This window comes from Elephas maximus, chromosome 11 (genome assembly GCF_024166365.1).
Source record: "Elephas maximus indicus isolate mEleMax1 chromosome 11, mEleMax1 primary haplotype, whole genome shotgun sequence".
NCBI classification, from domain to species: Eukaryota; Metazoa; Chordata; class Mammalia; order Proboscidea; family Elephantidae; genus Elephas; species Elephas maximus.
In genome coordinates this window covers 106,255,318-106,269,317 of record NC_064829.1, presented here as the reverse complement: position 1 = coordinate 106,269,317, position 14,000 = coordinate 106,255,318, and the positions used below count along the sequence as shown (strand labels likewise).

The following is a 14,000-nucleotide window of genomic DNA, read 5'->3' as shown; positions in this document are numbered from 1 at the left end:
ATATAGCCTACTATGCTGGGAATGGCATCTCGAAGAGGAGTGGTGTCACATTCATCGTCAAAAAGAACGTTTCAAGATCTATCCTGAAGTAGAATGCTGTCAGTGATAGAATAATATCCATACACCTACAAGGAAGACCAGTTAATACGACTATTATTCAAATTTACGCACCAACCGCTAGGGCCAAAGGTGAAGAAATAGAAGACTTTTATCAGCTGCTGCGGTCTGAAATTGATCCAACATGCAATCAAGATGCATTGATAATTACTGGCGATTGGAATGCGAAAGTTGGAAACAAAGAAGAAGAATCAGTAGTTGGTAAATACAGCCTTGGTGATAGAAACAATGCCGGAGATTGAATGATAGAATTTTGCAAGACCAACGACTTCTTCATTGCAAATACCTTCTTTCACCAACATAAACAGCGACTATACACATGGACCTCGCCAGATGGAACACACAGAAATGAAATTGACCACATCTGTGGAAAGAGATGATGGAAAAGCTCAATATCATCAGTCAGAACAAGGCCAGGGGCCGACTGTGGAACAGACCATCAACTGCTCGTATGCAAGTTCAAACTGAAACTGGAGAAAATCAGAGCAAGTCCACGAGAGCCAAAATATGACCTTGAGTATATCCCACTTGAACTTAGAGATCATCTCAAGAATAGATTTGACGCATTGAACGCTAGTGACTGAAGACCAAACGAGTTGTGGAATGACATCAAGGACATCATCCATGAAGAAAGAAAGAGGTCACTGAAAAGACAGGAAAGAAAGAAAAGACCAAGGTGGATGACAGAGGAGACTCTGAAACTTGCTCTTGAGCGTCGAGCAGCTAAAGCAAAAGGAAGAATTCATGAAGTAAAAGAACTGAACAGAAGATTTCAAAGGGCCTCTCGAGAAGACAAAATAAAGTATTATAATGACATGTGCAAAGAGCTGGAGATGGAAAACCAAAAGGGAAGAACATACTCAGCATTTCTCAAGCTGAAAGAACTGAAGAAAAAATTCAAGCCCCAACTTGCAATAGTGAAGGATTCTATGGGGAAAATATTAAATGATGCAGGAAGCCTCAAAAGAAGATGGAAGGAATACACAGAGTCATTATACCAAAAAGAATTAGTCGATATTCAACCATTTCAAGAGGTGGCATATGATCAGGAACCAATGGTACTGAAGGAAGAAGTCCAAGCTCCTCTGAAGGCATTGGCGAAAAACAAGTCTCCAGGAATTGATGGAATATCAATTGAGATGATGCAGCGCTGGAGGTGCTCACTCGTCTATGCCAAGAAATATGGAAGACAGCTTCCTGGCCAAGTGATTGGAAGAGATCCATATTTATGCCTATCCCCAAGAAAAGTGATCCAACCGAATGTGGAAATTATACAACAATATCATTAATATCACACGCAAGCAAAATTCTGCTGAAGATCATTCAAAAATGGCTGCAGCAGTGTATTGACAGGGAACTGCCAGAAATTCAGGCCGGTTTCAGAAGAAGACGTGGAACCAGGGATATCATTGCTGATGTCAGATGGATCCTGGCTGAAAGCAGAGAATACCAGAAGGATGTTTACCTGTGTTTTATTGACTATGAAAAGGCATTTGACTGTGTGGATCATAACAAACTATGGATAACACTCCGAAGAATGGGAATTCCAGAACACTTAATTGTGCTCATGAGGAACCTTTACATAGATCAAAAGGCAGTTGTTTGGACAGAACAAGGGGATACTGATTGGTTTAAAGTCAGGAAAGGTGTGCATCAGGGTTGTATTCTCTCACCATACCTATTCAATCTGTATGCTGAGCAAATAATCCGAGAAGCTGGACTCTGTGAAGAAGAATGGGGCATCAGGATTGGAGGAAGACTCATGAACAGCCTGTGTTATGCAGATGACACAACCTTGCTTGCTGAAAGTGAAGAGGACTTGAAGCACTTACTAATGAAGATCAAAGACCACAGCCTTCAGTATGGATTACACCTCAGCATAAAGAAAACAAAAATCCTCACAACTAGACCAATGCGCAACGTCATGGTAAATGGAAAAAAGAGTCAAGTTGTCAAGGACTTCATTTTACTTGGGTCCACAATCAACAGCCATGGAAGCAGCAGTCAAGAAGTCAAAAGATGCATTGCATTGGGCAGATCTGCTGCAAAGGACCTCTTCAAAGTGTTGAAGAGCAAAGATGTCACCCTGAAGACTAAGGTGCACCTGACCCAAGCCATGGCATTTTCAATCGCATCATATGCATGTGAAAGCTGGAAAATGAATAAGGAAGACTGAAGAAGAGTTGACGCCTTTGAATTGTGGTGTTGGTGAAGAATATTGAATATACCATGGACTGCCAAAAGAACAAACAAATCTGTCTTGGAAGAAGTACAACCAGAATGCTCCTTAGAAGCAAGGATGGCGAGACTGCGTCTTACATACTTTGGGCATGTTGTCAGGAGGGATCAGTCCCTGGAGAAGGACATCATGCTTGGCAGAGTACAGGGTCAGCGGAAAAGAGGAAGACCCTCAATAAGGTGGATTGACACAGTGGCTGCAACATTGAGCTCAAGCATAACAACGATTGTAAGGATGGCTCAGGACCGGGCAGTGTTTCGTTCTGTAGTGCATAGGGTTGCTATAAGTCGGAACCGACTCGACGGCACCTAACAACAACAACAACACAGTAGAGAAAATTGACCAGCCTGCAGTGTCTTCCAGGATAAACATAGATCAATGTATGTTAAAGCTTCTTTTAGAATGGCAAACCTACTACTAATCAGGTAGCATACCAAGTATTTTTTGTTCACCCACAAATATGTCTATTCAAAAAAGTTGTGTTCATTACATGTTACAGCACACACCATGACGGACCGTGAGGTGTTACAAGGTTACAGGCATTGTTGGAACTATTATGGAATTTGGGCTTTTGTGATTTGTTTCAGTTATCTGCGGGAAGGTCTAAAGAAGCTGGATTTCCACCTAGATTGGATGCTGTCAGGAAGCAGGAACAATTCTGAGTATCTCAATAAATGTTATCTGTAGGGAGGACAGACTAGAGCAAAGGTAATTGGGAAAAAGTAACCAGTAAAGTAGTCATTAGTTTAGCCAAGAGAAGGGAGTGTTTGATATTTTGCGAAGTCACCAAAAACCAAAAGACCCACTGCCACTGAGTCAATTCCAACTCATAGCAACCCTATAGGAGAGAGTAGTCCTGCCCGTAAGTTTCTAAAGCTGTAAATCTTTACGAAAGCGAACTGCACGTCTTTCTACTGTGCAACTGCTCGTGGGTTTGAAATGTTGACCTAGCAGCAGAGCACTTTAACCACTGTGTCACTGTGTCACCAGGGCTCCCTTGTGAAGGCACAGCGACTTTATCTTTGTGCTTAAAGGACATTATGAAATGGCCTTGTTTTGTCTCACTTTAGCGTGGTGTCAAAGAAACTTTCTTTGAAGTTGGTTTCCTGTGAGATTATTTATGCCCCATTAGATAATAATAAGACTTAGCTGTGAGTGTCAAGCCCGGGTGAGTGTCAAGCCAGCTTTTGAATGTCAGAGGCTACTTGTTTTGTTTTGTTTTTTTTTTAATTTTCTCTCTTTTCAATGAAGCAGTATGCAGCCACTGATTGGGAGAAATTAGACTTTCAGTGATTGACATTGGAAAATATCTAGATTATATTGAGTTTAGAAAAAGAGACACACAACATGAGGTTTTTATATGAGTTCATTTTAGAAAAAGAAATCTGTAGATGGAAGATGTGTATGTCTGGAGAGAAAAAGCATCTGGTTAACTTCAAGTAGTATTTAAGTGTGTTGTAGGGGAAAAAATCATCTCTAAGTTTAGTAAAGCAAAAAGAAAGTTTTATTCGGCATATATTCAAAAGGACAAAAGTTGAGAAGCGGACAAAGCATGTTGCCAGAGTTACGTCTGCCTGAGTCTAAGGAAATATTACAGAGTAAGAAAGAATGGGAAAACAGACAAGCATCCTGCCACAGCCATGTCTGCCCAAGTCCAAGGAAGGTTACAGAGTCATCAGTATATATTAACATTACAAATGGGCAAAACCATTGAAAGCTTCACGTTTTCACAGATTGGCTAGAAACTGACACCCTACATTTTGAATTGCCTTTCTTAACAATCATTGGTACAGGTTTCAGTAACAACAGTCAGGAGGGTCTTCATTGGTCCAACAAATTTCTATTCACTAATTTTTTTGTTTTTTTTTAAATGTTAATAGAAAAAGATAAGAGTGGAAAGTCTTTTGTGTTCTGGCTTCTGTGAAAGGTTCCCTAAAAGATATTTCTAAGATTATTCTATCTATTGTCTTTATACTTCAGGGCCCAGTTGATGTGTCCTTGTGAGCCCAGCTCCAGCTGGGCCACATTAATTCATTTTAATTTACACATATTATAATTACTAAATAGAATGCAGATATTTTAGCTAAAAAAGTATGAAGGTAAAAAAAAGTTAACACTACAACATCATTCCTCACCTGCAGAATCCTCTCGAGTGTTCTTGCATTAAATCATAGGTTTTTTCGGGGTTCAAGAATGACGCTAACACCAACGTCTTTAGCAGTTATGTTTGCTTGGAGATGTTAGATAATGTATTAATTTCTCTGAAATTCGGTGTTTTCTCCTCCAACATGGGGGAAGATGGCTTTTCTATGAGGCCTTCAGGTCCTCTCAAATAGTGGTTGTTTTTCCTGGCAAACTTGTAGTATCAAAGGGCATTGGTACCTTCTTCGGTGCTCAATGCCCCTCCCAAACCACCCTACCTCGCCCATTCTTTAAAGTGTAGCCTCACACTGTCAAAATTTTGCTAACCATTGTTGTGTGCCGTCCAGTTGATTTTCCACTCCTAGCGAACCCATGTGACAGAGTAGAACTGCCTCATAGTGTTTCCTAGGCTGTGACCTTTTTGAGAGCAGATCACAGGTTCTTCTCTGCAGAGCAGAAGGTCAGGGTGGGTTTGAAATGACCATTGCACCCCCAGGACACCTTATACTAATCATTACCTTCCTCTCAGTCTTCTACTGAACCCCTGTTGTTGTTTTTAGGTGTGGAGTAGGTTCTGACTCATAGTGAACCCATGTACAACAGAATGAAACACTGCCTGGTCCTGTGCCATCTTCACAATTGTTGCTAAGCTTGGGCCCATTGTTGCAGCCACTGTGTCAATACATCTTGCTGAGAGTCTTCCTCTTTTTTGCTGACTGTCTACTTTACCAAGCACGATACCCTTCTCCAGAGACTGATTCCTCCTGATAACATGTCCAAAGTATGTGAGACATAGTCTTGCCATCCTTGCTTATAAGGAGCATTCTGGTTGTACTTCTGCCAAGTCAGATTTCTTCATTCTATTGGCAGTCCATGGTATATTCAATATTCTTCTCCAACACAATTCAAAGGCATCAGTTCTTCTTTGGTCTTCCTTATTCATTGTCCAGCTTTCGCATGCATATGAGGCGATTGAAAATACCATGGCTTGGGTCAGGCCCACCTTAGTCCTCAAGGTGACATCCTTGCTTTTCAGCACTTTAAAGAGACCTTTTGCAGCCAATATGCCCAGTGCAATGCGTCTTTTTTTTTGTACAGTCTTAGGAGTTTCATTAAATTCATAATGTTATGTGTCCACCATTCCAGTATCATACAGAATAGTTCCACTGCCCTAAAAATTGCTTATGCTCCATATATTCATTCCTCTCTCTTCCTCCTGAATCCCTGGAAACCACTGATTATTTCACTGTCTCTATAGTTTTGCCTTTTTCAGAATGTCATATAGTTGGAATCATACAGTATGTAGCCTTTTCACACTGGCTTCTTTCACTCAGTAATATGCATCTAAGCTTCCTCTATTTTTCATTTATTCATTTTGTGTGGCTTGAAAGCTCATCTCATTGTACGCCATTGTATGGATGTACCACAGTTTGTTTTTTCATTCTTTTATTGAAGAACATCTTGGTTGCTTCCAATTTTTGGCAACTATAAAGAAAGCTGCTATAAACATTCATGTGCAGATTTTTTTGTGAACATAAGTTTTCATCTGATTTAGGTAAATACCCAGGAGTACAATTTCTGGAACCTAAGTCTATATTTTGCTTTGCAAGAAACTGTCAGACTGTCTTCCAAAGTAGCTGTACCATTTTGCATTCTGACTAGTAAGAATGAAGAGTTTCTGTTACTCCACATGCCCATCAGCATTTGGTGTTGTCAGCATTTTAAATGTTACCATTCTGATAGGCGTGTAGTATCTCAGTGTTCTTTTAATTTGCAATTCCCTAATGGCTACAGGGTCGCTATGAGTCGGAATCGACTCAATGGCAGTGTGTTTAGGTTAAATGGCTTATGATATTGAGCATTTTTTTTTTACATTTTTATATCTTTGGTAAGGTTTCTGTTCAGATATTTTGTCCATTTTATACTGGGTTTTGTGTTTTTTTTTTTACTGTTGAGTTTTAAGAGATCTTTGTATATTTTGGAGGTATTTTAAATAGACAAAGGACAATTTGAAAAGTATGATAAGGTGCTACTTGAGAACCATCTGCTAGCCCAGTGCTTTATATACCCACCCATTCCCGCTGAGTCTATTCCAACTCATAAAAAAAAATAATGACCCTATAATACAGAGTAGAACTGCCTCATAAGGTTTCCAAGGCTGCAATCTTATTGGAAGTAGACTGCTATGCATTTTCCCCACCAAACGGCTGGTGTCTTCTGATTTCTTGACTGCTGCTTCCATGGGTGTTGATTGTAAATCCAGGTAAAATGAAATCTTCACAGCATTCATCTCCTCTTGGTTTATCATGATGTTGCTTACTGGCTCAGTTGTGAGGATTTTTGTTTTCTTTATGTTGAGGTGTAATCCATACTGAAAGCTGTGGCCTTTGATCTTCATCAGCAGGTGTTTCAAGTCCTCTTTGCTTTCAGCAAGCAAGGTTGTCTCATCTGCATAAGGCACGTAGTTACTGATTCTTCTTCCAACCCAGATCCACTACAGCTGGCATTCCCCCGTGATTCCCGGGCACTTCCGCTCGGGCATGCAATTCTGCGGAATTCTGGGAAATGTAGTCCAGAAGCTGTGAGCAATTACGGGTACTTCCGCTCCAGCAGTGTGAGGTTCTTGTTATGTTTTTTTCTGTAGTGGGTATTTCGTCGTCTGTTCCCGGACCATTCCAAACTCTCTGGACCCACGTTTGAGACCAGCAACGAGGAGCACATCGATTTACAGGAGAGAAATCACCATTAAAACGGAGGTTTGAAAGGTGAGGGCGGCGGTTCACTATTCTCACGCGACTTTTCCGTTTGGGGCGATTCCGGTTGGTGACCGGCTGGGGTCGTGCCTCGCCTTATTTGAGGGTCTCCTGGGCTCTCAGCTCCGCAGTCCGCTTTCCTCCGTTTGCACACGCGCTGCCAGTTCCTCTCCGTACAGCATTGGGCGTGTTACTTCGTTTCTGTGTGTCTCCGTCGCAGTTACGTAAAAAGGGGATATTAGTAGTTTCTTGAAGGGGCGTGGAGACGCAGTGTTAGGCTGCTAACTGAAAAGTAGGGAGTTCAAACCCACCAGCTGCTCCGCGGGAGAAAAGACCTGGTGCAAATCTATCTGCTGTCGTCAAGATTACAGCCTAGAAAACCCTGTGGGCAGCTCTACTCTGTGTTGTAGACGCTGTGAGTCTGGATCGACTTAAAGGCAAACAACAAGTACTTTCGTAACAGAATTGTTTTGAGAATTAAAAAGACGTAGTGTAAATTAAAATCTTAAAACAATTCCTGCACGTGATGAATGGTGATATCTCATTGTTACCCATAAAAACCCCGTTGCAAAGGACGTGCTGATTCCGACTCATGGCGACCTTCTGGTTGTTGGTACTAGTTATTTCATTTCCTGAGAAGCGCTCCTCTAGGGTCCCGGTTAATAATTGGGAAACAGAGGCCCCGATGGACAGAGTGATTAAGTCTTCCTTCGCAAACCCCTGTGTAATAAGACATACATAGGTTAACCAAAACCTCGTTGAAAGTTTGTGCAAAGAATTTAAATTCACCAAAAAGTAAATTAGCCTTTGCCCTTGTTTCCTGAGAGGACAATCCTAGGCCTTTAAAATTTCTTGTGCATTTCAGGTGCTTTATTGTTTTAAATCCTCCAGACTGTGCTTGAGGAACTGTGCAAAGGAATGGGGGTTGGCCAGGCCAGAGACCTCTTGGTAAGCTGATACCATCTGTTCTCAGAAAAGGGGTGTGGTTCAAACCGGTTTAAGGTAAACAAAAATATTTTATATTGTATTAACCTGTCGTCTTCTTAAAAACCTATAATCAGTGATAAAACCAAAACCAAACTCTTTGCTATGTAGTTGATTCCGACTTATGGTGACTCTATAGGACAGAGTAGAACTGCCCCATAGGGTTTCCAAAGAGCAGCTGGTGGATTCGAACTGCCGACCTTTTGGTTAGCAGCCCCTAGCTCTTAACCACTTGGACACCAGGGCTCCGTAATCAATGATAAATAAAAAAATCAATGATAGTGAGTTGTAAATGTGGAGGTTGGTGTATTGTCGAATGTTTTTATGTGTATATTTTAACCACAATTTAAAAAAAAGAACGTAATTTTAACTGTCCCACTTTGGGCCCTCCTTTTTTTCTTAAACAGAGGAGTCTTCTGTGTGCATAGGGATTAAGTGCTGGAATGAACCCTGTATGTCTTCATTTCTTTGTTCTTTATTTGTTTTAACACGTTGACTCAGAGGTGAAGTCAGAGCTCTGACCGCAGTGGCCCTGGCCTTTGTCTTTGAGTCCTGCAGGAAGTGGGATCTTCCTGGATCCCCTCTGACCTCTTTCCTTAGGAAGGAGGGAGTTGCTTCCAGCTGGTCAGAGTGAGGAGAATGAACTGTGGTGTGTAGGGGACAGTGAGCAATCATTGTAATTCACAGCTTCCTTTCTTTCTCCAGCCCCCACTTTTCCGAAAGGACTGCTCAGAGGTGGAGGCAGTGATGCCTTCGCTACTCTGGTGGTAGAGCCCTACTTGAGAAGGGCTTAGGGTTCTTCTTCCACAAAGATTTTCACATGTACAGCGTGTAACATGCACTCTGGCATGGGTTAAAATTTAGTTGTTAAGTTCCATTCTAAGGGTTTTGTATAAATTAGTACTGTCAAAGAGAAATATTGATAACAGACATCCTACTGTGATTTTAATTTTTTTATCCACCAAACCAAACATTCACTGTAAAGATATTCCAAACCAAATTTCATTCTCCCAGTGGCTTTTCTTTTACCCAGAGCTGCTATTATTTTCTTTCCTGTTCTCAACCAGGCTTACTAAGTTTGAATTTCAAAAGGCATGACTGAAGTTGGATGGAAGGCCTTGTGACCTGATATTCTTTACTCTCAGTAAAAGTCGAGGCCACAGTTCAGTCAGTTATGTTGAGACTGGCCAGTATTTGATGTTCTAGTCTTTTGTCTCCTCTTCTCTTCATAAGCCTCACTATAACTGACTGACTTGGAGCCATTTGCTTTCTCTGGAATCAAACTGGTCTCTGTGCATATAGAAAAACTGCTCTGAGTAAACCTTATATTTCAGTTTCTTTGAGTTTTGATTATTTTTAACACTACATAATTTCACACCATGGCTGTATGAAGTGGTACTGCTTTTTGCTATTTTAAAGGTGAGTCATTTACCCATAGTCACCCAACTAATAGGAAGTGGAGCTGAGATTGGAACCTCAACAGCCTGAGACCAGACCCTGAGCTCATTATCACTGGGATGTAGTCTCCATGAGCCACAGAGAACTGGCTGGAATCAAGTTGGTTGTACCTTCAAGGCAAGGCTCATGGGCTTGAACTTCTCTGTGAACATTTAAAAATCATTCTCAACTATTTTATTTGATTCCAAAGAATTTTTGTTTTTTTAAGAGGCTTTCCTGCTGTTTTATTAAAGGTCCCTGACAGGTTTACTTTTTCTCCTTCACATCCTACTCTGCGGCCCTGCTTGACCCTCTTTGTGTGAATCCCGAAGAACTGAGCATTGGCACGGACCATGCGGAGACGGTCAGACATCGTGAAGTCTTTATCTTCCCGCATGATGACTCAGAATGTGTCCTTGTAGACGTTCTGTGTGGGCATTTGCGGCCCTGTCAGCTGAGTGGGAATTTGAGTTCCTGTGTAGAACAGTTTCCCTACTTGGGGAGAGGGGAGGGACTGACAGCTTCCGGGGGAAGAGGATGAGCTTACAGAGATACTCTTTGAGTTGCTGCATGTTGGGCTGCAGGAACTCCGTGGGCTTGGGATTGTTCCGCCCTCGCGGATCCACAAAGATCCCAGTGTTCTGGGCCACCATCTTGTGGGTGCTGGCCACCCATAGCTCTTCCAAGCTGAAGCCCCGGGCAGCTCAGACTTTGGTGTAATCCCGCATTGTGTGTCACCACACTATGGGTGGGTCGATCGGGATGCAGGGAGCGGAACCGGTGCTGGGGCCTTTTGCTTGTCGGGTTCTTCCGCACTGCAGGTCTTCCGCCCTGGCTGGTTGACCCGTGTGGCAGGTGGTGTGCCGCTGCCCATCCTTCTGGAAGTGGTGCTTCAGGATCACGCTGTTTGGACGGGGCGCCATGGCTGTCTAATATACATCGTGAAGTGGAACAGACTAGTGGAAAAGCTGTTTTATGTTCTTATGGAACCATATGATTGTGGAGAATTCAGAAAATACAGAAATAAGCAGAGAAAACAATATTTATAGTTACCTATTTTTTTTAGTATGACTGCAGAATATAAAGATAGCAGCTGTAAAACTTGCGATGCATTTCTTTATAGTGGATCTTTGTGAATCGTTGTATATTCATTTATATATAAACATTTCAAAAAATAGATATCATTCTTTACATCATGTCCCCCCCCCCCTTTTTTTTTGTAAAGATGTACCACTTTATATAGACTTTAAAATATAAAAAATTACCCAGGAAGTTCTGAGTCTTCTGCAGCCTGGGGGCCTGTTGCAGGGAGAATGTGCCTAGGAAATAGCAATAACATTATCCCAATTTTTCTGGTGAGATAAGTGATGCCAACCAACATTTGACAATCTGTTGGTCAGAGTGCAGGCAGTACTGAAGTGTGGTATCAAACTTACTGAGAATGTGGGTGTTTCAAGGCAGGGTTCCTCCCAGACCATCCACCACAGGCTAACTCTGGCTTTCTGCCAGGCTGCTCCATCCAGTGTTCTGATTATTTCTTAGGCAGTTGTGGCTGTGCCGCATTATTAGAAGAAGGGCCCACAGTGGCCTTAACCTGTGTTTCCTGTGAGGGCTTGTTGATTTTTTATTGTTGTTGATTTGTGACTTAGGGGACCCCATGTGTTACCGAGAACCGTTCCAAAGGATTTCTTGGCTGCAATCTTTTTTTTTTTTTCATCCTCTTATGTTTTATAACTATGGATATTTCCAAATACCCCCAAGAAAAACTACTGCTATTTTTTTATATATTATCATCATCATCATTATCATTACTATTGTAATTTCTAAGAGTACTTCCTGATTTTTTAATCTCATTTATTTTTTAATAGCAATTTTTTTAATTTGTACTTTAGACGAAGGTTTACAGAACAAACTAGCTTCTCATTGAATGATCACTATGCGTATTGTTTTGTGACACTGGTCGCCAACCCCATGCCACATCAACACTCTCGCCTTCGCCACCTTGGGTTCCCTGTTAGCAGCTTTCCTGTCCACTGCTGCCTCCTTGTCTTGCCCCTGGGCTGGTGCGCCCAGTTAGTCTTGTTTTGTTTTATGGGCTTGTCTTATCTTTGGCTGAACGGTGAGCCCCAGGAGTGACTTCATAACTGAGTTAAAAGGATGTTCGGGGTCCATACTCTTGGCGTTTCTCCAGTCTCCGTCAGACAAGTAAGTCTGTTTTTTTTTTTTTTTTGGTGAGTTTGAATTTTGTCCTACATTGTTCTCTAGCTCTGTCCAGGACCCTCTGTTTTGATCCCTGTCAGAGCGGTCAGTGGTGGTAGCCGAGCACCATCTGGTTGTGCTGGACCCAGTCTGTTGGAGGCTGTGGCAGTTGTGGTCCATTAGTACTTTGCACTAATCTTTCCCTTGTGTCTTTGGTTTTCTTCATTGTCCCTTGCTTCAGACAGGTTGAGACCAGTGGAGAATCTTGGATGGCCGCTCACAAGCTTTTAAGACCCCAGATGCTACTCACCAAAGTAGAATGTAGAACATTTTCTTTATAAACTATGTTATGCTAACTGAGCTATATGTTCCCCAAGACCATGGTCCCTGCAGCCCTCGGCCCAGTAATTCAGCCCCTCGGAGTTTGGATGTGTCTACGCAGCTTCCTTGACCTTGCTTTGGACAAGTTGTGCTGGCTTCCCCAGTATTGTATAGTGTCTTACCCTTCACCAAAGATACCACTAATCTATTGTCTATTTACTGTTTTCCCCCTCTTCATCCCTCCTCTTCCTCGTAACCATCAAAGATTGTTTCTTTTTGTGTGTAAACGTCTTCATGAGTTTCTATAGTAGTGGTCTCATGTAATATATGTCCTTTTGTCATTGACCTATTTCACTCAGCATAATGCCCTCCAGATACATCCATGTTGTGAGATGCTTTGCAGGTTCATCATTCATCTTTATCGCTGAGTAGTACTCATTAACAACCTGCATTATGCAGATGACACAACCTTGCTTGCTGAAAGTGAAAAAGACTTGAAGCACTTACTAAGGAAGATCATTAGCCTTCAGTATGGATTGTACCTCAACATAAAGAAAACAAATCCTCATAACTGGACCAACGAGCAACATCATGATAAACGGAGAAAAGATTGAAGTTGTCAAGGATTTCATTTTACTTGGATCCACAATTAACAGCCACGGAAGCAGCAGTCAAGAAATCAAAAGACGAACTGCATTGGGTAAATCTGCTGCAAAGGAGCTCTTTAAAGTGTTGAAGAGCAAAGATGCACCTGACCCAAGCCATGGCATTTTCAATCGCATCATATGCATGTGAAAGCTGGACAATGAATAAGGAAGACCGAAGAAGAATTGACGCCTTTGAATTGTGTTGCTGAAGAATATTGAATGTACCATGGACTGCCAAAAGAACAAACAAATCTGTCTTAGAAGAAGTACAACCAGAATGCTCCTTAGAAGCAAGGATGGTGAGACTGCACCGTACATACTTCGGACGTGTTGTCAGGAGGGATCAGTCCCTGGAGAAGGATATCATGCTTGGCAGAATACAGGGTCAGCGGAAAAGAGGAAGACCGTCAGCAAGGTGCATTGACACAGTGGCTGCAACAATGAGCTCGAGCATAACGATTGTAAGGATGGTGCAGGACCGGGCAGTGTTTCGTTCTGTTGTACTATGAGTCAGAATCAACTTGACAGCATCTAACGACAACAACAGTACTCCGTTCTGTGTAGGTACCATAGTTTGTTGACCCATTCATCTGTTGATGGGCATCTGGGTTGTTTCCATCTTTTTGCCATTGTGAACAATGCTGCAGTAAACATGGGTGTGCATATGTCTATTCGTGTCATGGCTTTTATTTCTCTAGGTTGTATTCCTAGGAGTGGGATTGCTGAATCATATGGTATTTCTATTTCTAGCTCTCTAAGGAAGTGCCATATCGTTTTCCAAAATGGTTGTACCATTTTGCAGTCCCACCAGCAGGGCGTAAGAGTTCCAATCTCCTGCGGCCTCTCCAATGTTTGTTATTTGCTGTTTTTTTGATTCCTGCTAGTAATGTCAGGTCAAGATGGTATCTCATTGTGGTTTTGATTTGCATTTCTCTAATGACTAGTGATTGCCAGCATTTCCTCATGTGTCTGTTAGCTGCTTGAATGTCTTTGGTAAAGTGTCTGTTCATATCCTTTGCTCATTTTTTAAGTGGATTATTTGTCTGTTGTAGAGGTGTTGGGTTTTCTTGTAGATTTTAGAATTGGATCTTTGTCGGATTTTTCATAGCCAGTTTTTTTTCCCCAGTCTGTAGGTTCTCTTTTTACTCTTTTGGTGAAGTC

The 14,000-nt window shown here is 41.8% G+C and overlaps 1 protein-coding gene across 10 annotated transcripts in view; it reads left to right on the top strand.

The window, feature by feature from the left end:
- The window catches only part of LOC126085091 (zinc finger protein 234-like), an 80,012-nt gene that overhangs the window by 44,093 nt on the left and 21,919 nt on the right, over nt 1-14,000 (top strand). The window contains exons 1-2 of one of the 10 annotated variants that reach the window (XM_049900087.1): nt 6,909-7,263; nt 8,117-8,199. The exons of 5 other annotated variants lie outside the window; for them this stretch is intronic. In XM_049900087.1, coding sequence (XP_049756044.1) covers nt 8,170-8,199 — 30 coding nt within the window. In that variant the 5' untranslated portion in view covers nt 6,909-7,263; nt 8,117-8,169. Of the gene's footprint in view, nt 1-6,908; nt 7,264-8,116; nt 8,200-14,000 lie in introns of those variants that run through there. 4 more of the 10 variants (XM_049900090.1, XM_049900094.1, XM_049900088.1 and 1 more) reach the window with 4 other exon arrangements.